At 37.7% G+C, this 23,491-nt stretch overlaps 2 protein-coding genes across 2 annotated transcripts; one reads left to right on the top strand and one right to left on the bottom strand.

Moving 5' to 3' along the window:
* The first annotated feature begins 9,328 nt into the window (after positions 1–9,328).
* On the top strand, positions 9,329–13,697 carry LOC139847126 (uncharacterized). The gene is made up of 2 exons (XM_071836737.1): positions 9,329–9,478; positions 9,737–13,697. Exon 2 carries the CDS (start codon positions 9,809–9,811, stop codon positions 13,394–13,396), a length of 3,588 nt encoding a protein of 1,195 aa, XP_071692838.1. The 5' UTR covers positions 9,329–9,478; positions 9,737–9,808; the 3' UTR covers positions 13,397–13,697.
* Positions 13,698–13,972: 275 nt separating this feature from the next.
* Positions 13,973–16,276, bottom strand: LOC139848167 (large ribosomal subunit protein bL12c). The gene is made up of 2 exons (XM_071837897.1): positions 16,215–16,276; positions 13,973–15,076 (listed from the first exon to the last, which is right to left on the bottom strand). Exon 2 carries the CDS (start codon positions 14,903–14,905, stop codon positions 14,324–14,326), a length of 582 nt encoding a protein of 193 aa, XP_071693998.1. The 5' UTR covers positions 14,906–15,076; positions 16,215–16,276; the 3' UTR covers positions 13,973–14,323.
* Positions 16,277–23,491: the final 7,215 nt, after the last annotated feature.

Genomic DNA, 23,491 nt, shown 5'->3' on the forward strand with positions numbered 1-23,491 from the left:
GAGATTAATATATCACATAATATTCACATGTTAAAAATATATAGTTTCCAACAAAATTTGTTAAGCAATCATTTTTCAAATAAACACGGTCGAAGTCCAGACTCACTAATGCATCCTAACAAACTCGATAAGACACACTAATGCAAAATTCTGGTTCTCTAAGACCAACGCTCGGATACCAACTGAAATGTCCCGTTCTTATTGATTAAAAACGTTCCATATTAATTGATTTCGTTGCGAGGTTTTGAACTCTATATGAGATGTTTTTCAAAGACTGCATTCATTTTTAAAACAAACCATAACCTTTATTTCATAAATAAATGTTTAAAAAGCTTTACGTAGATTATCAAATAATGATAATCTAAAATATCCTGTTTACACACGACCATTACATAATGGTTTACAATACAAATATGTTACATCGAAATCAGTTTCTTGAATGCAGTTTTTACACAGTATCATACAAACATGGACTCCAAATCTTATCCTTATTTTAGTATGCAACAGCGGAAGCTCTTAGTATTCACCTGAGAATAAACATGCTTTAAACGTCAACAAAAATGTTGGTGAGTTATAGGTTTAACCTATATATATCAAATCGTAACAATAGACCACAAGATTTTATATTTCAATATACATCCCATACATAGAGATAAAAATCATTCATATGGTGAACACCTGGTAACCGACATTAACAAGATGCATATATAAGAATATCCCCATCATTCCGGGACACCCTTCGGATATGATATAAATTTCGAAGTACTAAAGCATCCGGTACTTTGGATGGGGTTTGTTAGGCCCAATAGATCTATCTTTAGGATTCGCGTCAATTAGGGTGTCTGTTCCCTAATTCTTAGATTACCAGACTTAATAAAAAGGGGCATATTCGATTTCGATAATTCAACCATAGAATGTAGTTTCACGTACTTGTGTCTATTTTGTAAATCATTTATAAAACCTGCATGTATTCTCATCCCAAAAATATTAGGTTTTAAAAGTGGGACTATAACTCACTTTCACAGATTTTTACTTCATCGGGAAGTAAGACTTGGCAACTGGTTGATTCACGAACCTATAACAATATATACATATATATCAAAGTATGTTCAAAATATATTTACAACACTTTTAATATATTTTGATGTTTTAAGTTTATTAAGTCAGCTGTCCTCGTTAGTAACCTACAACTAGTTGTCCACAGTTAGATGTACAGAAATAAATCGATAAATATTATCTTGAATCAATCCATGACCCAGTGTATACGTATCTCAGTATTGATCACAACTCAAACTATATATATTTTGGAATCAACCTCAACCCTGTATAGCTAACTCCAACATTCACATATAGAATGTCTATGGTTGTTCCGAAATATATATAGATGTGTTGACATGATAGGTCGAAACATTGTATACGTGTCTATGGTATCTCAAGATTACATAATATACAATACAAGTTGATTAAGTTATGGTTGGAATAGATTTGTTACCAATTTTCACGTAGCTAAAATGAGAAAAATTATCCAATCTTGTTTTACCCATAACTTCTTCATTTTAAATCCGTTTTGAGTGAATCAAATTGCTATGGTTTCATATTGAACTCTATTTTATGAATCTAAATAGAAAAATATAGGTTTATAGTCAGAAAAATAAGTTACAAGTCGTTTTTGTAAAGGTAGTCATTTCAGTCGAAAGAACGACGTCTAGATGACCATTTTAGAAAACATACTTCCACTTTGAGTTTAACCATAATTTTTGGATATAGTTTCATGTTCATAATAAAAATCATTTTCTCAGAATAACAACTTTTAAATCAAAGTTTATCATAGTTTTTAATTAACTAACCCAAAACAGCCCGCGGTGTTACTACGACGGCGTAAATCTGGTTTTACGATGTTTTTCGTGTTTCCAGGTTTTAAATCATTAAGTTAGCATATCATATAGATATATAACATGTGTTTAGTTGATTTTAAAAGTCAAGTTATAAGGATTAACTTTTGTTTGCGAACAAGTTTAGAATTAACTAAACTATGTTCTAGTGATTACAAGTTTAAACCTTCGAATAAGATAGCTTTATATGTATGAATCGAATGATATTATGAACATCATTACTACCTTAAGTTCCTTGGATAAACCTACTGGAAAAGAGAAAAATGGATCTAGCTTCAATGGATCCTTGGATGGCTCGAAGTTCGTGAAGCAGAATCATGACACGAAAACAAGTTCAAGTAAGATCATCACTTGAAATAAGATTGTTATAGTTATAGAAATTGAACCAAAGTTTGAATATGATTATTACCTTGTATTAGAATGATAACCTACTGTAAGAAACAAAGATTTCTTGAGGTTGGATGATCACCTTACAAGATTGGAAGTGAGCTAGCAAACTTGAAAGTATTCTTGATTTTATGAAACTAGAACTTTTGGAATTTATGAAGAACACTTAGAACTTGAAGATAGAACTTGAGAGAGATCAATTAGATGAAGAAAATTGAAGAATGAAAGTGTTTGTAGGTGTTTTTGGTCGTTGGTGTATGGATTAGATATAAAGGATATGTAATTTTGTTTTCATGTAAATAAGTCATGAATGATTACTCATATTTTTGTAATTTTATGAGATATTTCATGCTAGTTTCCAAATGATGGTTCCCACATGTGTTAGGTGACTCACATGGGCTGCTAAGAGCTGATCATTGGAGTGTATATACCAATAGTACATACATCTAAAAGCTGTGTATTGTACGAGTACGAATACGGGTGCATACGAGTAGAATTGTTGATGAAACTGAACGAGGATGTAATTGTAAGCATTTTTGTTAAGTAGAAGTATTTTGATAAGTGTATTGAAGTCTTTCAAAAGTGTATAAATACATATTAAAACACTACATGTATATACATTTTAACTGAGTCGTTAAGTCATCGTTAGTCGTTACATGTAAGTGTTGTTTTGAAACCTTTAGGTTAACGATCTTGTTAAATGTTGTTAACCCAATGTTTATAATATCAAATGAGATTTTAAATTATTATATTATCATGATATTATCATGTATGAATATCTCTTAATATGATATATATACATTAAATGTCTTTACAACGATAATCGTTACATATATGTCTCGTTTAAAAATCATTATGTTAGTAGTCTTGTTTTTACATATGTAGTTCATTGTTAATATACTTTATGATATGTTTTATTATCATAGTATCATGTTAACTATATATATATCCATTTATATGTCATCATATAGTTTTTACAAGTTTTAACGTTCGTGAATCACCGATCAACTTGGGTGGTCAATTGTCTATATGAAACATATTTCAATTAATCAAGTCTTAACAAGTTTGATTGCTTAACATGTTGGAAACATTTAATCATGTAAATATCAATCTCAATTAATATATATAAACATGGAAAAGTTCGGGTCACTACAGTCTCCACCGAGGAAGCTAAGAGATTGGGGATTAAAGAGATAAAGGAGGGCGGAATGATGAAGACGGTGAACGTGAATGCTAAACCGATTAGTGGAGTGGCTAAAGATGTGCAAGTGAAGATTGGAGAATGGGAAGGAACGATTGATCTATCGGTCATGCCTATAGACGACTTCAAGTTAGTACTTGGGATGGAGTTCCTAGATAAGGTACGCGGTTTCCCTATACCGTTCGCTAACTCACTGTGTATCTTGGATCGTGAGAAGACTTGTATGGTGTCAACCGAACGTGGAAGCAAGAGTGCATCCAAGTCACTTTCGACCATGCAATTCAAGAAGGGGTACAACAAGAATGAGACATGCTATTTAGCGATAGCAAAGCAAGAGACGGTCGAAGATAAGGGAAAACTAGAGGTACCCAAGGAAATTGAGAAGGTCCTTGATGAGTTCAAGGATGTCATGCCCAAGAAGTTACCAAAGAAGTTACCACCTAGGAGGGAGGTTGACCATGTGATCGAGTTGGAGCCGAGATCAAAACCACCTTCCAAAGCCCCATACCGAATGCCACCACCCGAGTTGGAGGAGTTGCGAAGACAACTTAAGGAGTTGCTGGATGCAGGATACATCCGACCGTCAAAATCCCCGTATGGTGCTCCGGTGCTATTTCAAAGAAAGAAGGATGGGTCCTTGTGGATGTGTATAGATTACCGGGCACTCAACAAGGTAACTATCAAGAACAAATACCCAATCCCACTTATTGCTGATTTGTTCGATCAACTTAGGAAGGCGAGATACTTCTCCAAGTTAGACTTGAGATCGGGATATTATCAAGTCCGAATTGCCGAAGGAGATGAGGCTAAGACTACATGCGTGACGAGGTATGGCGCTTATGAATTCCTAGTCATGCCCTTTGGTTTAACCAATGCCCCTGCCACATTTTGTACTTTGATGAACAAATTATTCCACCCGTTCCTCGACAAGTTTGTCGTGGTGTACTTGGATGACATAGTCTTGTATAGCGACACCATGGAAGATCATGTGAGGCACTTGAAGCAAGTATTCCAAGTACTAAGGGACAATGAGTTGTATGTGAAGCTAGAGAAATGTTCATTCGGATTAGAGGAGGTGGATTTTCTTGGACATAGAATTAAAAACGGGAAGTTACTCATGGATGGGGCTAAGGTCAAGGCAATTCAAGAGTGGGAGGCACCAACGAAGGTGATTGATTTACGATCTTTCCTTGGTTTAGTAAACTACTATCGTCATTTTATCAAGGGATACTCGGCGAAAGCGGCTCCATTGACAGAATTGTTAAAGAAGAATAAAGCTTGGTTGTGGGATGAGAAATGTCAAGCAGCATTCGAGTAGTTGAAAGGAGCTGTCATGGAAGAACCGGTGTTGAGACTTCCGGATGTGACCATTCCGTTCGAGTTACACACAGACGCATCGGACTTTGCTATTGGAGGAGTTCTAATGCAAGAAGGTCACCCAATCGCATTCGAAAGTCGAAAACTTAACGAGGCGGAAAGGAAGTACACTGTGCAAGAGAAAGAGATGACAACGATTATTCATTGTTTGAGGACATGGAGGCATTATCTTTTGGGATCAAGGTTCGTGATCAAGACGGATAATGTGACAACGAGTTATTTTCAAACCCAAAAGATGTTGAGTCCCAAACAAGCTCGTTGGCAAGACTTCTTAGCCGAATTTGACTATGTGTTGGAGTATAAGCCTGGGAAAGCCAATGTGGTAGCTGATGCCCTAAGTCGTAAGGCGGAGTTTGCAGCGATCACAAAACCACAATTCTTCCTTCAAGATCGTATAAAAGGAGGGATTAGAGCATGATCCTATAGCCAAAAACCTTGTTGGATTGGCTCGAGATGGGAAAACGCGAAGGTTTTGGCTCAAAGGTGATCTATTATTCACCAAAGGAGACCGGTTATATGTGCCTAAGTGGGGTGATCTTAGACGGACAATCTTGAAGGAGTGTCATGATTCAAAGTGGGCTGGTCATCCAGGTATCAAGAGGACGCTGGCATTAGTAGAAGGCACTTATTATTGGCCAAGGACGGAAGACGACGTAGAGGCGTACGTGCGGACATGCCTAATATGCCAACAAGACAAGATAGAGCAACGCCAACCAGGAGGACTATTACAGCCGCTACCTACACCGAAAGGACCATGGGAGAGTGTTTCCATGGACTTCATTACTTGCTTACCCAAGTCGGAAGGGTGTGGGAGTACTATAGTCGTGGTAGACCGGTTTTCTAAGTATGGTACCTTCATAGCCGCATCATCCGAAGTTACCGCGGATGAAACCGCAAAACTATTTTTCAAGAATGTGGTGAAGTATTGGGGGATACCGCATGTGATAGTAAGTGATCGAGATCCGAGGTTCACGGGGCATTTTTGGACGGAGTTGTTCAAGATCATGGGGACAGACTTGAGTTTCACCACGAGTTTTCATCCCCAAACGGATGGACAGACGGAAAGGGTGAATGCACTATTGGAGCTCTATCTTCGACACTATGTAAGTGCAAATCAACATGATTGGGCTAAGCTTCTTGATATTGCTCAGTTCTCTTATAACATGCAAAGGAGTGAGTCCACGGGGAAGAGTCCTTTTGAGTTGGTGACAGGACGCCAACCTTTGACCCCGAATGCTTTAGCCGCTTCATATGATGGAAGCAGCCCAGCCGCTTATAGAACGATGAAGGAGTGGCACGAACAAGCCGAATTGGCGCGAGCATCACTAGATAAGGCGGCCAAGAAAATGAAGAAATGGGCGGATGAGAAAAGACGACATGTTGAGTTCAAAGTTGGGGACCAAGTGATGGTGAAGCTTTTACCTCAAAAATTCAAAACATTTAGGAAGGTGCACAAAGGATTGATCCGGAGATATGAAGGCCCATTCCCGGTAATTGGACGTGTTGGGAATGTATCTTATCGAGTTCAACTACCGCCCAAATTAAAGATTCATCCAGTCTTCCACGTAAGTTTTCTAAAACCTTATCATGGAGACGAGGAAAACCCAGAACGAGGAGTTTCCAAACGTGCACCAATAGCAGTTGCGACTTTGTTTGATCGTGAGGTGGAAGATATCTTGTTGCATCGAACTGTACAGAGACGAGGTGTGCCGAGCTATAGAGAATACCTAGTTAAGTGGCGTAACTTGCCCGATAGTGAAGCAAGCTGGAAAGCCGAAGACTTATTATGGCAGTTCACAGACAAAATCAAGAAGTATCACGAGGATCACACGACGAGGACGTCGCGAGCTTAGGTGGGGGAGAATGTCACAACCCAACAACTTTGTGGCCCAACCCACTAAGATTATAACCCAAATCATGGAAGGCCCAAGAAGCATATGGAAGATATCTAGAATTCTCTCCTTGATTCTTCCATGGAATGGTATGGAAACTCCATAGATATTTCTAGGTCATGAAGTTTCTAGTACTTAGATCATAGCCATTGATTTAGTTTAATCATAGCCATCCATTTTGATGTAAGAGTAGTATAAATAGGAGTGACCTCATTTGGCACACCACACCTCAAATCTCAAACATTCTCTCTTGTAAAGCATTCTTAAGCAATATAAGTATTTTCTTCAATTCCACTTGTTCTATAATATTTTCTCTTTTGATTACTTGAATCATTTAAGGTCCGAGTAAGGCTGACTTAGTAGAGACTAAGTGCCGCACGTGATCTTATCGAGATAAGTCCGTGACAATAATATATAACTCACAATTATATATTAAATCTAGTTTTAGGTTATGACAGACAATAATTATGAGACGAAGAGAATATAATTGATTTGAAAAAATATATTATAATTGTCTCTCTTTTCAAGTCAACCATTAATTTGTAACAAACATAAACATCAAATCATTAACACTTGCAATCAGTCAAATCATGTACACGAGTAAATATATTAACCCAGTGTACAGTAGTAATTCTATCAAATCAAAATCAAAAATATATACGACCTCCATTTTTTTTTTAAAAGTGTCCATCTTACTATTTTGTTGTCACGAAATTATTGTTCTTTACTAAAAATTACAATAAAAAATTATTAAATTTTCAATTATATCGCAGAAGAGAAATATAACATTAAATGTATCAATAACTATTATTTAATATTACTTTTTTATTGAATTTACAAAGCATAGATAATTTACATTTTAAAAAATAAAATTCATACAAAGCATAGATAAGGAGAAGGGGGCGTAAGGAGAAGGGGTAGACCCAAACGTAGGTTGGAGGATAGATTGAAGCTTGACATGAAGGAGCTCTTATTGGCCGAGGACATGACTTCTGATAGGAATTTGTGGAGGAGTATAATTAGAATAGATGACTAGGTTCTACATGGTGTTTATTTATCTTATATATTTATATTATATTTCATGACTACTTGCTTGTGTGCACTTCATATATGTCTTTTTTTTTTTTTTCGTGGGACTTTACGTATTGGCTGGACATGTTTTATGGATATATAATATATCTATACTTATTGTAGCATATTCACATGCTTTATTGCACTATATGGTTACATGTTTGTATTACATTATATAGCAATTAATTTATACGTACTTACATATCACATGTTTTTATGCTAACATAGCATACTTATTTGTCTATGCCTACATAGTATACCATCTATTTTATAATGCATATTATACCTACATGCTTCTTACCAACATGTTTACGTATACTTATTGTACTTACATGACTTGTTATACTTGCATATTTGACACTCACATATTTTACTTTTATGTTATATTACTCAATATTGTTATATGCTTTATTTATATATATATATATATATATATATATATATATATATATATATATATATATCGTATTGGAGTATACATTATTCATAGTAAAGCTTCTATTTTGCCAACTTTACTTGTATATTTTTACTTCACATATCGGATTTCATGGTTCTTTCTGGTCGGAGGTCCCTAGGAAGCAGCCTCTCTGCTCTACAGAATAGGGAGGGACGACTTCCTCTACCTGGGGACCGATAGGTATCCTGGGTAGAAGAATGACTTCCCTTTTACTTTAGGGTAGAGGAAAGGACTGCCTACATCTAACCTCCCCCATACTCCACTTTAGTGGAATTGAGTATTGTTGTTGTTGTTGTTGTTTTTTATGACAATATTATATTAATTAATTAACATTAAATAAAAAACAAATTAGATAATTTATTAATGTGAGATGATCCTCACACACCACGTTTTGATCCAACTACACTTTTATCTCACAAGTTCATAGTTATACCCCTAGAAAATTGAACTTATATTATTATTGTAAGTATAATTAAGGGTATAATAGTAAATTAAGTGTAGATGGATAAAAAAATAGTGTGTGAGGATCACCTCCATTTATTAATATATCTTAATAAATTCAATAAAAACTCAAACACAATTTAAAAATGTAAATTATATATGCTTTGTATGAATTTTATTTTTTAAAATGTAAATTATCTATGCTTTGTAAATTCAATAAGGCTCTAGTTATTGAGTCGACAGCTAGCGTCGATTTATTGGCGACTTGACTGACTTTAAGAGACTAAATCAAATTTCAGACAAAATTTAATACTCATGGAAATTTGATTTTACCATTTTCATGGAATCTCAATTTTATTTTTAATTCAATTTTATTTTTTAAAAAACTTTTTCCTACTTATTGGCCGGAGGTCCACTTGAAAGCAATCTATCTATCCGTCGAAGAGAGAGATGACTTTCTCTATTTTTGAAAGTGTGTTTTTTCTCTGGAGAAAATGACTAGGAGAAGGATTGTCAACGTGTGGCCTATCCATACTGGTATTGAGATTCGTTGTTGTGTGAATATAGTTTCCAAATATGATACAACACAAATACGTACTTCCCAGTTCTCTCTCGTGCAAACGTCTCACTAACAACACAAACAACATTAAACAGCACCGCATCTTTTCTCATTTCTCAATTGGAATCATTCTCATTCTCCGATCAAAAGCCCTAATTTGTATCTACCACTTCACAAGTCACAAATGCAATTAAGTTTCAGGTACTTCTACATTTTTATTTTTCTGCTGATCCCTCATCTTATATTATAAATAAATTAAATATTTTTACTTGCATGTTTTCGCACAGTATATACTTTGTTGTATTTCCTTAATTAGGCGTTTTTAGCTTGTAATTATGTTAAAGATTCGAACTTTTTATTGTTTTATGATTAGGGTTTAAAAAACTAATTGAATTTATTACTGATAGCAAAAGACTAATGTAAAAATTTGTGCTTTTTATGTCTTTTTAATTGGGTCAGGTGAGAAGTGATTTCTATTTGTGAAGTTGAAATTGGGACAGTGATTGTTTGATTTTGTTGAATGTTGTTTTTATGGAGACCCTAAAAACTTCAGGAACCCTAAATGAGGGTTTAGTGGCATCTAATAAAGATGGTGCTGGGAATCAAATGGACGAGTTGTTGTATCCTGTCGTATCGAATTCGTTTGATTTAGGAAAAAAAGAATGTGTTGAATCTGTGCTACCACCAGTTGTAAAAAGTGGTAATGTTAAGGGATTTGACCAGGTTGACTCCAGTAGTAGCCGTGAAGCTGTTTCGATGGAAGGTATTTCATTATTTGTGGAATTAACTGGTGCAGTGGCGAATAAGACTGATGTTAATGATGGGTTATTGCACGAAAATCAGGTTAAGATCGATGTTAATTTGGGTGAACAAGAATTTAAGTTCAAAGTGGGTGATCTGGTGTGGGCTATAATCAATAAAATGAAAAGAGATTCATGGTGGCCTGCAATAGTTTGTGATGCTTCTACTGCACCGAAAGAAGCTAGAGCGAGGCCCACAAGCGAAGACGATATTTTGGTTAGATGTTTCGGCGGTAAAGGAAATTATGTTTGGTGCTCTGCGTCTAGATTGAAACCGTTTGTTGGGTATTTTGATCAATTACCGACGCAAAATAAAGGAAAAAAATTTGTCGATGCGTTAGAAAAGGCTGTAGCTGAGCTTGGTCAACGTGTTAAAACAGAGTTCACGTGTTCTTGTTTGTCTACAGCGAAAAAAGCATGTAACTTTGGTGATGTTTCAGGGATTCGATTTGAACCCACATCGTTTCTTGATTATATAAAAGATCTTGCTAGAGATATTACTATGCCTGACGTGATTGATTATGCTGTTAAGTGGAACTGGTTGTCTGCGTTTTATCGTTCATTAGGGCATCTTCAAATTCCTATGCATCAGCTCATGCCTTTAAATGAGTCTTCTTCAAAGATTAAGATCGAAGAGGAAAATGCATTTTGCAATGAAGATCTTGAAAATTTTAGCAAGCTTGTAACAAGAGATAGAAGGAAGAGCAAACTTTTGTCTTATCCAGGAGAACATGGAATTCATGAGTCAAACATTGACTTGAATCAAAGTGATAGTCAACCCATGAAGAAGCATAAAAAAAAGCGGGGTCGAAAGCGTAAGTCGGTAGAGGTAACTGATGTGCTTTACCAGCTTCAATCTGCAGGTCAAGATTGTCTTTTTCCAAGTCAAAGTAAAAATTTTGATTCGGTTAAGCAGTTTATATTTGGATTTAGGAAATGGGGATATAAATATGTAGCGAGTGAAAATCACGTTGAGATGCCAAATCAGCAAATAAAGCAAGAAACTTTACCCAAAAGGGGGAGAACAAAGAAGGAAAAATTTATCATTTCACCACCAGTTGAAAACAACTCGAATCATGGTTCACAGTTTATAAGTTTCCAGAACGTTGGGTCGGTTAATGTTGAACCTCAATCAATTTCAAACAAGAAAACAGAAGTGGTAGCAGGTCAAAGTCAAAGTACAGTCTACAATTTTGGAGACCCGCTGGTGACTGGTCCGCGTCCCGGTAAACTCATGCCTAAAAAGAGAAAGAAAAATGCAGAAAGCAATACTTCTTCTATTCCCAACTCGAATGGTAATGTTAGCGCCCCGCCCAATTGGAATGCATATTTGAACCCATCTTCAGTCCCCGTAATTCCTCAAAAGAACAATACTTCACTGCCAACCTGGAACGGTAATGTGAGTGGGTTGCCAAATTGGAATGGATACGTGCACCCGTTTGCCCATGTCATTCCTCAAAATAACGACGTAAAAGGAAAGAAAATTACGGAAAACAATACTGTTATGCCAGCCTGGAACGGTAGTGTAAATGGTCTGCAAAATTTGAATGGGTACCCATATGTACACATCGTTCCCAAAGACGTAAAAGGAAAGAAAAATATGGAAAACAGTACTTCGATGCCTACTTGGAACGGTAATGTTAGTGGCATGCAAAACTTGAACGGGTACATGAACCCATTTGTCGCAAATCATTATAAAAAAAGCGATATTTCTATGCCAGCCGGGAAAGCTGATGTCAGCGGCCTGCAAAATCAGAATGGATACACGAAGCCATATGTACATATCGTTCCTAAACCGAATTGTGTGCAAGGATTAAATCAAGCTGTCACGAATCAAGTTGGGCCACCCCCATTTACAGGAAACCATGGTGAACCACAAATGGGTTTGGATCCAACCGGGTTGACCCGTGAGCCGAAGAAAAGAGGGAGACAGAGGAAAAACATTTACCTGCAGCAGCAAAGTATTCCTAATCCTGGTTCAATCATAATCCCGAATTTTCAAGAAACCGGACCCGATATGAGAAACGAAAAGAGAGTTAAGAAAAGTAAAGAAATTGGTGTACCGTGTATCGATCTCAGTTACAACAAAGTGCGACAAGATAACGAAGAAGTTAAAGGTACCGCCTTTTTGTTAAAGTTTTCACCAGATCATCCTTTACCGTCTAAACAAGATTTGAATTTTGTATTTTCCAAATATGGTGCATTGATTGAATCTGAAACGCTAGTATTAAACGAGAATCTAAGTGGTCAAGTTGTGTTTCTTGATTCTTCTGGTGTCGGGGCGGCATTTTGGGCCCTTCAAAACGATCAACCTTTTGGGCCCGCTCTTGTTAATTACAGGATTCAGCATCTTTCAGGTGATGGATCTGTTGTTAATTTCAGGACTCCTATCAAGTCTCCCGGGGTAAAACCGTTAGATTTTAACGCAACTTCAACTGAAATTGAATCCGTGAAGAGAAGTAAAACGATTGAAGAAATTCGGTTACCTTCTTCAGATAATGTCAGTAATGGTAATGGAGAAGTTAGAGGTACAATTCTTGTTTTGAAGTTTTCTGCAGATCATCCATTGCCGTCGAATCAAGATTTAAATTCTGTATTTGGTAAATATGGGGAATTAAATGAAGTGGAGACTCGGGTTTCGGGTCAATATTTGACTGGTCAAGTTGTTTTTGTGAACCCTAGTACTGTTGGTAATGCAGTTCAAGATTTAGAAAAGAACCGACCTTTTGGACCGGCTCTTTTAAGTTACCGGCTTCAACATTTATATAATGTTCAACCTGCAATTCTGGTCAAGAACCCAACAAGTAATTTAAAAACAACTCAAGTGGAAGAAGTGCATGATGTCAACAACAAGAACCCAATAAGTATTTTGAAACCAATTCAAGTGAAAGAAGTTTGTGATCTTGCTGGGGACAAGAACCCAAACCTGGCAAGTATTTTAAAACCAACTCAAGTGGAAAAAGTGCATGATGTCAGCAACAAGAACCCGATAAGTGTTTTGAAACCAACTCGAGTGGAAAAAATACCTGATCTTGCTGGTGTCAAGAACGCGATTAGTGTTTTGAAACCAGCTCAAGTGGAAGAAATTCGTGATGTTGCTGGCGTTAAGAACTCGATGAGTATTTTGAAACCAAGTAAAGTGGAAGAAGTGCGTGATGTTGCGGGGATAAAAAAGAATCTTGAAATGATGAAAATGATGTTGGAGAAGGCTGGGAATAGTCTGTCACCAGAGATGAGACTGAAACTGGAGAATGAGATTAAAGGGTTGATGAACAAGGTAAGTAGCATGGATGCTTCTTCTTCTGTTTCCTGTCTATGATCATTTGTTAGGATTTGTTATTTGTTTATGTATTTTGTTTGGCGGGCTGGGCCTGGGCCGGCTGGGCTATAATTATAAAGTGGGCCCCTTTTGTGGTCTTTTGTTTATCTCTTTAAGTGATTGCTGTTCATGGTCTAAGGTTTAGCCAAGAGACTTTATTTCTTTGTAATTGCACTTAGATAGCATGACTTGGATTTATGTTAGTGCTTTTAACAATATGATGATGATTGTAGGTGTTACTGGCATCATATATCATATATTAACAATATGATGGATCAGATGATGTTACTACTGCAATAAAGAATCCGAATTTAATTTTATTCCCTAGCTGTATGATTTGTTTCTATTGTCTAAATCTGATTATTTTGATCATAAATATTTCAAGAGTTCATAAATCATAGAGTTTTTTTCTTTTTGTCTAAAATAAACACGATATCTGCATATTGACTTTGTACATACATTAGGCCTAACATACATCCAAGAATATCATAGATGTGCATTTTGTAATGTACATCCAAACAATCCTATAAATCTGTTTATTTAATGGCAAACATAGATGCTCCTTGAGTACAGAAATATATCTTATGTTGAATGTGGTTGTTACATTTCAAACAAACATGTTTATAATGACGAATAACGCTCAACTAACGGTTCATATCACTCAACCAATTCTATTTGTAATCAAGTGCTAAATATCAAGAACAATCAAAAAAATGAACCTGCTATGGAGGAAGTTGTGCACATACCAAGCTGGACAAATTCAAAATATTTAATGGCAAAAAGTTGCAAACTTTATTAAAAACATAACATGTTAATGCTAATGCTGATTCAAATCTTAAGTTGGATCTGCTGGTCAACGTTTTGACCCAACAACGTCTTCACTCAAAATCTACTACCATAAAGAAAGTAACGAAAAAGACTTGATCATTACTCCATCACAGCAACACCACCAGCAGCTTTAATTTTCTCAATAATATCATTCGCCTCTTCTTTAGTGACCCCTTGTTTGATTACCACAGGAACTTTTTCCACAATGTCTTTAGCTTCCTTCAAACCAAGACTCGTAAAAGTACGAACTTCCTTAATTACCTTGATTTTAGAAGCCGCTTCAAATTTCTCCAATTTGATATCAAATGACGTTTTTTCAACCTTCTCTTCAGCCTTAGCTGACCCAGCTCCTGACCCACCTTGGGTACCCAAGCCCACCCCGTCAACTGACATCGACTGCATGCTAGGATGACATAGTTTCAATCTTAGAGTGGGACCTATTTGCATACGCTCTTCAGGGGGTAGGGATGCAATCTTATCAGCAAGTTTAATGATTTTTTCAGAGGGTGGAGGTCTTGGGCCGTACGGGTCATAAGATGCAGGTAATTTGTATTTTTTGGGCTTGGCTTTTGGATCTGCGGGAACAAAATCCGGTTGAAAAAAACGAGACTGAAGAGGCCCAGTTATCTCACGTTGGGTGGAACGTACGCGGATAGATCTAAGAAGTGCAAAGGATTTCATGATTTGGCCCGTTTTAGTATAAATGGAGATTTTTATGCTATGATGTGGTTCGAATTGAAAATGTTTTTTAATGGATGGTATAAGATATATAGGCAGCAAATCAAACAAACGTTGTCTCAAAATTCTAGATTGAATTTGAACTGCATAACACAGGTCTCAACCTGCTTATACCTGAAATAGACGGACAGGGTTCAGCTATAGTGAGCATATACATATAAATAACGATGCAGATATAACCATAAGACAATACAATATATTTCGGCAGGTGCATAATGCGCTAACGCAATATTCAATAGTTAATACAGCATCTACTAAGAGCAAGGTTAAGACACTAAGAAGACAATGTTTATGGCAACTTAGTTTCAGGCTACAATCCCATCTTCATCAACAACAAAGCTAAACCTAATACTACCGAAATACATTTCTGAAAACGAATTTCTAGAAAATGAACATCTTTAGGATATGTAGTAATAGTACATTCAAATTTACTTACTTACTTGTGAGTTGTGACTACTTCATGTACACACTCACAATTTCACATATAGCACCCACAACCATTTGTTAATCTACTCGTACTTTGTACCTTGTATGTCTAAAATTTAGTCAAATAGTCTAAACTTCACACAAAAACCAATTTACCAAGTAGCTATAAACTTGGCATGTATCGAACACATACAATGCATGATAAACAGCCCCACAATTTATGTACACAAAAATAACCTCCATATTATCATAACTTTTTCTTTTTATTGAAAAGCAAACTCACACACCCACCTAATACTAACACGAATATATACACCACGAAATATCCTAAACAAGGCTCGAACCATCAACCTCAAGGTTGTAAGGGTGACCTCCATATTATCATAATTACCTGATAAAAGGTTTATGTACTACTGTACTAGTATTCTAGCTCCATGATAATGCACACAACCATTCATTTAATCAATTTGACATTAGTAACTAACTTACTGAATACACTACATTCACTAAACCAATCAAAACTGACACCAAATTCTTCAAGACATTTCATCGAACACCTGGAATGCATTTCAAATAGTACCAAAAATCACAAAAAATCAGACCCATATTACACAATATCCTTAAACCTACGAATACACGTACATACAATTATAAAGATATCAAAAATCATAGACTAGATGCAATTTAAAATACACCAACCAGTAACAGAATAGGTCGAGAAAAAGAATAAAATACGTAAAAAAGAAAGTGTAAACAATGTCAAATATCACAAATAAACCCATTTTTTAATATATATATATGCTGCCGCCTATATGTATACGCTTACACGAAAACGAGTGATTTGGAGCTTGAAAGGTTCGCCGCCGGAGAAATTGAAATGAGTGATCGATCTTGTTGAAAAATTGATGTAATTAGTCTGTAAACAGTAATTGAGTACTTTCACATTTCTAGAAGACAAAATTGATCAAATGGTCCTTGTGGTTTGTACTAAAATGCTGGTTTCGTCCCTATATTTTTTTTTTTATGGATTTGGTCCCGGTGATTTGCAAACGTTGCTGATTTAGTCCCTCTGACTGACGGCCGTCAAAAAATTCCGTTAACTCCAGTCATGTGCTAAACATGTGAGGGTATTTTCGTCCGTTTCTTTCCTTTATTGATAAAATTGCTGAAATCGTCCTCATAGTTTGTACCAAAATTGCTTAAATGATCCCTGTGATTTCTTCAACTCTTTCTTCCTCAACCTTCTTCTCCACCAAAAAATTATGAACCCTAATATTGTGCATCAATTAAATCGCACCACCTTCAAATTAAATTGCAGGACCCTCAAATTAAATCGCATAAATCATCTTCTTCCTACAATATTTCACGAGTCCTAATTTTTTCAACACGAACATAAATCAAACCACATATAATTCATTAAAATCAATAATTTTTTCAACACTAAAATCAAACTCACCAAAATTAAAACTCAATCAAACCCACTGCAAGTGGTTGAAGTTTATCCACAATTAAAACTCATCCAGTTATGTGATACTGTATATGTTTATCCACAATTATTGTAATCCTTTTACATCAAATTAATTAATAAAAATTACAAAACTCAATTAGGTGATGCACGAGATTTATAAAACCCAACACTTTTGTTTCTTTGGTAATCCTAAACTTACAAGCAAAACTGTAACGACCCGACTTTTTCGATTTGCTTTTGTGCTTTGTGTTTTCACGAAACTGCGTTTTTGTGCGTACTGTGCTACTTTATACTCTGGAACCTTTATATACATGGTTTACTTTCATTTATATATTAAAACGTGCCTTAGAGTACGTAGGATACTTAACTTGATCACCGGATGCTTTATGACCGTTAGTGTCACTTGACGTTTCGAATAAACCGCGAACTGCGCACACGTTTAACTTTTGTCGTAATCGGAATATTACGACTACGAAATATTAATTATTATTTTATAATAATAATTACTTGGGTTTATGGATGCTTAATTATGCGTAGTAATTTACTTATGCTTACTAGTTAGTCTTGTTGGACTTTCTACCTTGTTGGACCTAAGCCCACCCTACTCTAGCTAGTAGCCCATTTATTTAGCCCACTTATTAATTACTAGTGACCCAATAATAAGTAAGACAAATGCCCATTTATTAAAGGGAACATGCTAGCATTTATGGCAAGTATTATCCTTAATGTTGCATGAGATCCCAACATAAGCACCAACTTTAGACAACCATTAACCAAAAAGTAACTTTTTGTCCCCCCTTGTCCCCCTCCAAAATTTCGGCCATCACCACCACCCCCTCCCTCATTCACCTATAAATACCACCCTTATTCCATTCATTTAACACTGCTCTCATTTGTATTTCACACACACTTATTCTCCTATCTTCTCTCTAGTTTTTCTCACTCTAAAACCTGTAAGTTTTTGATCTTTTTCTTCTTCTTTTCTTTTCATTTTCGAATTCATCATCATCATAAAGGGTCTAGTTTTTTAGCTTTTGATCTTGATTATATCTTGTAGATTCAAACATGGATTTGAATCCTTCAAGAACATGGAAGATTCAAGCTTTCTAGCTTTGAATCTTCACCCACTTTGTAGATCTATATATTTTTAACTTTAATCTTGTTTTTTTGTTATAAAGATTCAAACTTGTGTTTGTAATCTTCATGTAACTTAAAGATCCAAGATTTATGCTTCAAGATCTTCAAGAACAACCAAGATGCAAGCTTTCTAGCTTGGATCTTCATATCTTTTGATGGATCTAAGTTTTCTAAATTATGATCTCATTATTTTGTTATAAAGATCAAAACTTGTGTTTATGGTCTTCATGTAACTTAAAGATCCAAGCTTTATGCTTCAAGATCTTCAAGAACACTAAAGGTTCAAGCTTTCTAGCTTTGTAACCTTAAAACTTGTGTGAAAGGGATCCAAGCTCTCTAGCTTAGGGTTCCATCACTTCATTTGACTTAGATTTTGTTCATACTTGTTTGATTGATGTAAAGTTTGTAGCTTTAGTTGTAAATGTAACTTGTAATTGTGTTAAGACTAAGGATATGATGTAACATTGGTTCATCATCCATCTAAGACTCTTAAATGAGTTGTGTTCTTACTTGGTCTTAACATATTGTGTGTTGATGGTAGAATCTTAGTCAAGGTGATGCTAATCCATCAACGAGTTGTACACTTGAAGCTACAAGCATCAAAGATGAGAACCGTGATGAGCATCAAGTACTAAGAACCCCACCGGAGCACCTTACATACTGTTTTTAGTATCTGATCAGACCACCTGGGCTACTGGAAAGTTTATTTTCAGTTAGTTCGGTTCGAGTAGATGATTTTCCGTTTAGGCCTCGTCTTAATCCGAGTTACGGTTTAGGAGTATGGCCTTCCGAAAGTCATTACACCCTATTAACGTTGTGCTGAAATTTCTGACCAACTCGCACTTAAACCGTCGCCACGGTCAAACAAAGACAAGTTTGGTTCTGTAAATTGGTCAGAAACTAGGGGACTCGTATACGGAGCCATAGCCACTGATTACGCGTCTTTTCAATTTACGTAGAGGTCGTAACAGCTGACCGAAGTCAGCCTATTGTTTCGATCTCTATTCTTGTCAAACTTACTTAGCTTTTATGATGATGAATGATGATGATGATGACACTTAAACTTATTTTATGCACTATTAGAACTTATAAAGACAACCTACTGACCTAGTAACCTTTGATTTAGGTTGACGACCTTTCGGACCGACTTACTACTTGCACACTTTCATTACCGACTTTACCGCTTTTATCACTGTGAGTTATAGCATCCCTTTTTACTTATACTATTTTTGGGACTGAGAATACATGCGCTTTTTATGTTTTACTTACTTGACATGAGTACTTAAACTTTACATATGTGTGGGTTATACAACGGCATAAAGATTCCCCTTAGCACGGTAACGTTTAACTATTGGTTTTTGAACCGGTAGACGCGAATATTAGATATAGATCCATAGGGTTTGACATCCCCACTCGGGCTAGTCGCGCTAGCATTTAACGGGTGTTTAATACTTCGAGGACATACGCACTCGCCATGTGTACTTTTAGGGGGTGATATTTATATTTACGTTAAGTCTAGTTACCATGTGCCCACGGTTATACATATGCTTTTCATACTGTTTTGAAACATTGAAATCTCGTGGTCAATCTTATATTACTGTTACAACTTAAACTATAGCTCACCAACATTATTGTTGACGTTTTTAAACATGTTTTCTCAGGTGCTTAGAGGTTTGTTGCTTCCGCTGTTAGACTTGCTGTCATGCCGTTTAGACTTGCTGTTAAGGACCTGCTGTGTTAGATATCCGCTGCATAACTTAGAGATGTCTCAATCATGAAACTTTTAATTTGCATTCGCAACTTATGTTATTTGAATAATGGTTTTGTAATGACCTCTGTGTCACGTTATCTTTTGTAAAACGCTATGTCTTTTTTTATGAATGCAAACTGGTTTTCAAACAGCATGTAGTACTTGACCGTGTAAAGATCCTGTTGATGACGAATCATACACGATGGTTTTGTACGGGGCGTCACATTTGGTATCAGAGCATTGGTTGTAGGGAATTAGGTTGCATTAGTGAGTCTAGACCGACCCGAGTAGGATTCACTAATAGGACTAATCTATAACTTGCTAGTTTACCTGTTTCTGCGAAACTTACTTCATGCTACTGATTACTTTTACTGCTATGTGATATTACTGCATGCTATTGCTTATCTTTACTGCCATGCGAACTTGCTGTATGCTTATTTCCGCTATTGCATGATTACTATCTGCTTTCACATGTTATTTCTATTTATCGTTGTTATTATTGCCATGATATATACTGTTTTAGACAACCTAGGTTGCTGTAGTGCCTAATACGTGCTTGCTGACACGGAAAAAGTTATTTTTTCTTGTTCAGATGTCGGATATCCCGCCCGTTGTCATTTTGGAGAGCGACTCAGACTCACCCTCCACCTCGCCTGCCATTGTTGCCGATTTACAGATCCCGTCGTCGACACACTCCAGCGACTCTGGCGCTTCGTCCTCTGGAGCCAGTGGCCATGCACCCGACCCAGTGATCACCACAAACGGACACGAGGATCCACCGGAGATTCCAGCTCTATTCATCCCAGTACCTCCAGAGCCACAGCCCCATCCCGGTGGTGCTGTGATTCCCGGGGAATACGGGGACGTTCCGTTCCGTAATGAGCATAACCATTGGTGCCGACGCCTTCCTGATGGACGTGTCATACCGATCCCACCTTTCAGATACCGGATTATGACTACAGGCCGCCGAGCGCCGCCACCTCCAGCTGTTTACGACGACTCATCCTCCGACGATTCCAGTGACGATGATTCCGACGAGGACCCTGAGGAGACGCCCGTGCAGCCACCCTCTACCCCGCCGAAGAAGCGGTATCGTTTTGATGGTACCGTTATTCCAGGGGTTAACGGAGGTAGGTCGTTCGTTAGCACACATGGATTGAGGACTAGGGTCACCGCCCGCAAGCGGGTTATGTCGTATCCTGCCGATCCATTCGTGCGTAAGGCTTACCGTTGCACACCATCTACTTCTGGCGCTGGACCATCTGCACCACCTGCACCACCTGTACCGACTGCACCGCCTGCCCCACCATCACCCTCCGTTGAGGAACTGACGAGGGAAGTGGAGATCCTCCGTGCTCGGGTAACTGAGCTCGAGGACCAGATGTCCCACGTAATGGACATCCTTTACCCACCGTCACTATAGGGCATTGTAGTAGATTTCATTATGTAATCTCGTTGTAGTTTCATGTTTTACTCATGTACTGTACGAACCTATGCGGATGTATGCAACTTATTATTAATGAATGGAACTTAGTGTTGTTTACTTTTGCACGGTGTTCTATATTACATTACTGTATGGTGATTTTGTGGTATCTATATCTGGTTGCATTGCTTAGTTAACATGTGTTGCGTTGGTTCCATGTTGGTTGCTATATACTCTATTACTATTTATTAAATGCTGGATTTTGACTTAAGTCAAAATTTCTGATTAAAAGAACAATGGCAAACGGACGAGCAGCACCCACAACAGCCCAAATCGAGGAAATGATTGCGGAGAGAGTAGCCGCAGCTATTGCCGAGATCAACCCCCAAGCTCCACCAGTTAACCAGCCCATTCGTAACGGGTGCACATACAAAGAGTTTCAAAGCTGCAAGCCCCGCAACTTTAGCGGTACTGAGGGGCCAGTTGGACTGACTAGGTGGTTTGAGAAATTAGAAGCTGTGTTCCGTGTAAGCAACTGCTCAGAGGAGAACAAAATCAAGTATGCTTCGTGTACGCTGTCAGATGGTGCCCTAACCTGGTGGAACACACTGGCTCAAGCTAAGGGTATTGACGAGGCTTATGCCACTCCGTGGGAAGAATTTAAGGGAGCCCTGATCGAAGAGTACTGCCCCAGAGCAGAGATACAGAAAATGGAGGCTGAGTTCTGGGAGTTGAAGGTTGTGGGAAACGATCTTGATGGTTACAACCGTAGGTATCTGGAATTAGCGCTGATGTGTCCCACGATGGTTACCCCAGAATTTAAGAGAATGGAGCGGTATTTGTGGGGACTTCCCAAGTCCATTCAAGGAAATGTCACCTCTTCTAATCCACTCAACGTCACGGCAGCTATGCGCATGGCACAAACTCTTATGAACTAAATTATCCGCAAGGAATCGGAAAAGGCAAAATCCGAATTTGGAGCCAGTGGTGAGAAGCGCAAGTGGGACAATAACAAGGGGAGAGTCTATGATCAAACCCCCGGTAAGAGGCATAACGACGGAAGGAACCCCAACCCGAACACCAGCTCGAACCCCAACTACAAGGGTAGTCTACCACAGTGCAAGAGGTGCTACAAGCACCATACCGGATACTGTAATGTGGTCTGTGAAAAGTGCAAAAGGATCGGGCATATTGGCAAGGACTGCAAGATTCCCATCCCAGCTGTGAGAACCAACCCCAATGGACCAAGAAAGTGTTATGAGTGTGGACAACAGGGCCACTTCAGGAATGAGTGTCCCAACAAGCAAAAGGACGGCGGACCCCCGCGTGGAAGAGCTTTCAATGTAAACGCAAGGGATGCCCGTGAGAACCCCGACTTGGTTACAGGTATATTCACTATCAACAATCTATTAGCTTCCTATTTGATACTGGTGCCGATAGGAGCTATGTTTGTAGACACTTTTGCTCTAAGATAGATTGGTCGTTAGTTCCTTTAGAGGAGAGTATGCTAGTTGAGGTAGCCAATGGGAAACTTGAGAAAGTCGACCAAATTGGCCGAGGAGCTATTATCGACATAGTTGGTGTGGATTTCGCAATTGACTTGATACCCATCAAATTGGGAAGCTTTGACGTGATTGTCGGCATGGACTGGTTGACCAAAGTGAGGGCCGACATTATCTGTGGAGATAAACCTCTTCGTATACCACAAGGAGATGGAGAGCCACTGATTATTTACGGAGAGAGATGTAGTTCAAAGCTGAACCTCATTAGTTGTATGAAAGCGCATAAGATCATGAAGAAAGGACGTCTTGCTATTTTAGCACACGTGAAGGCTTTAGAAACAGAAGAGAAGAGCGTGAATGATGTGCGATTCGTGAATGAATTCCCCGATGTCTTTCCGGAAGAACTGCCTGGATTACCGCCACCGAGAGCCGTAGAGTTCCAGATCGATCTAGTGCCGGGAGCTGCACCCGTAGCTCGCGCAGCTTATCGACTAGCACCTTCCGAACTACAAGAGTTGCAGAGTCAACTGCAGGAATTGCTAGACCGTGGATTTATCCAACCGAGTTCATCGCCTTGGGGCGCACCTGTTTTATTCGTGAAGAAGAAGGACGAATCTTTCCGCATGTGTATCGATTATCGTGAGCTGAACAAATTGACGATCAAGCACCGATATCCTCTTCCCCGAATTGACGATCTTTTGAATCAGCTGCAAGGATCAAGCGTTTACTCCAAGATCGATTTGCGATCCGGTTATCACCAGTTGAGGGTGAAGGAGAGTGATGTGATGAAGACTGCGTTCAGAACCCGCTATGGTCATTATGA

The sequence above is a fragment of the Rutidosis leptorrhynchoides genome, chromosome 5, assembly GCF_046630445.1.
Source record: "Rutidosis leptorrhynchoides isolate AG116_Rl617_1_P2 chromosome 5, CSIRO_AGI_Rlap_v1, whole genome shotgun sequence".
Classification (NCBI taxonomy): Eukaryota; Viridiplantae; Streptophyta; class Magnoliopsida; order Asterales; family Asteraceae; genus Rutidosis; species Rutidosis leptorrhynchoides.

Bases quoted from the DNA above. Each gene is read 5' to 3' on its own strand.
- LOC139847126 (XM_071836737.1), top strand. From the start codon at position 9,809: ATGGAGACCCTAAAAACTTCAGGAACCCTAAATGAGGGTTTAGTGGCA.
- LOC139848167 (XM_071837897.1), bottom strand. From the start codon at position 14,905: ATGAAATCCTTTGCACTTCTTAGATCTATCCGCGTACGTTCCACCCAA.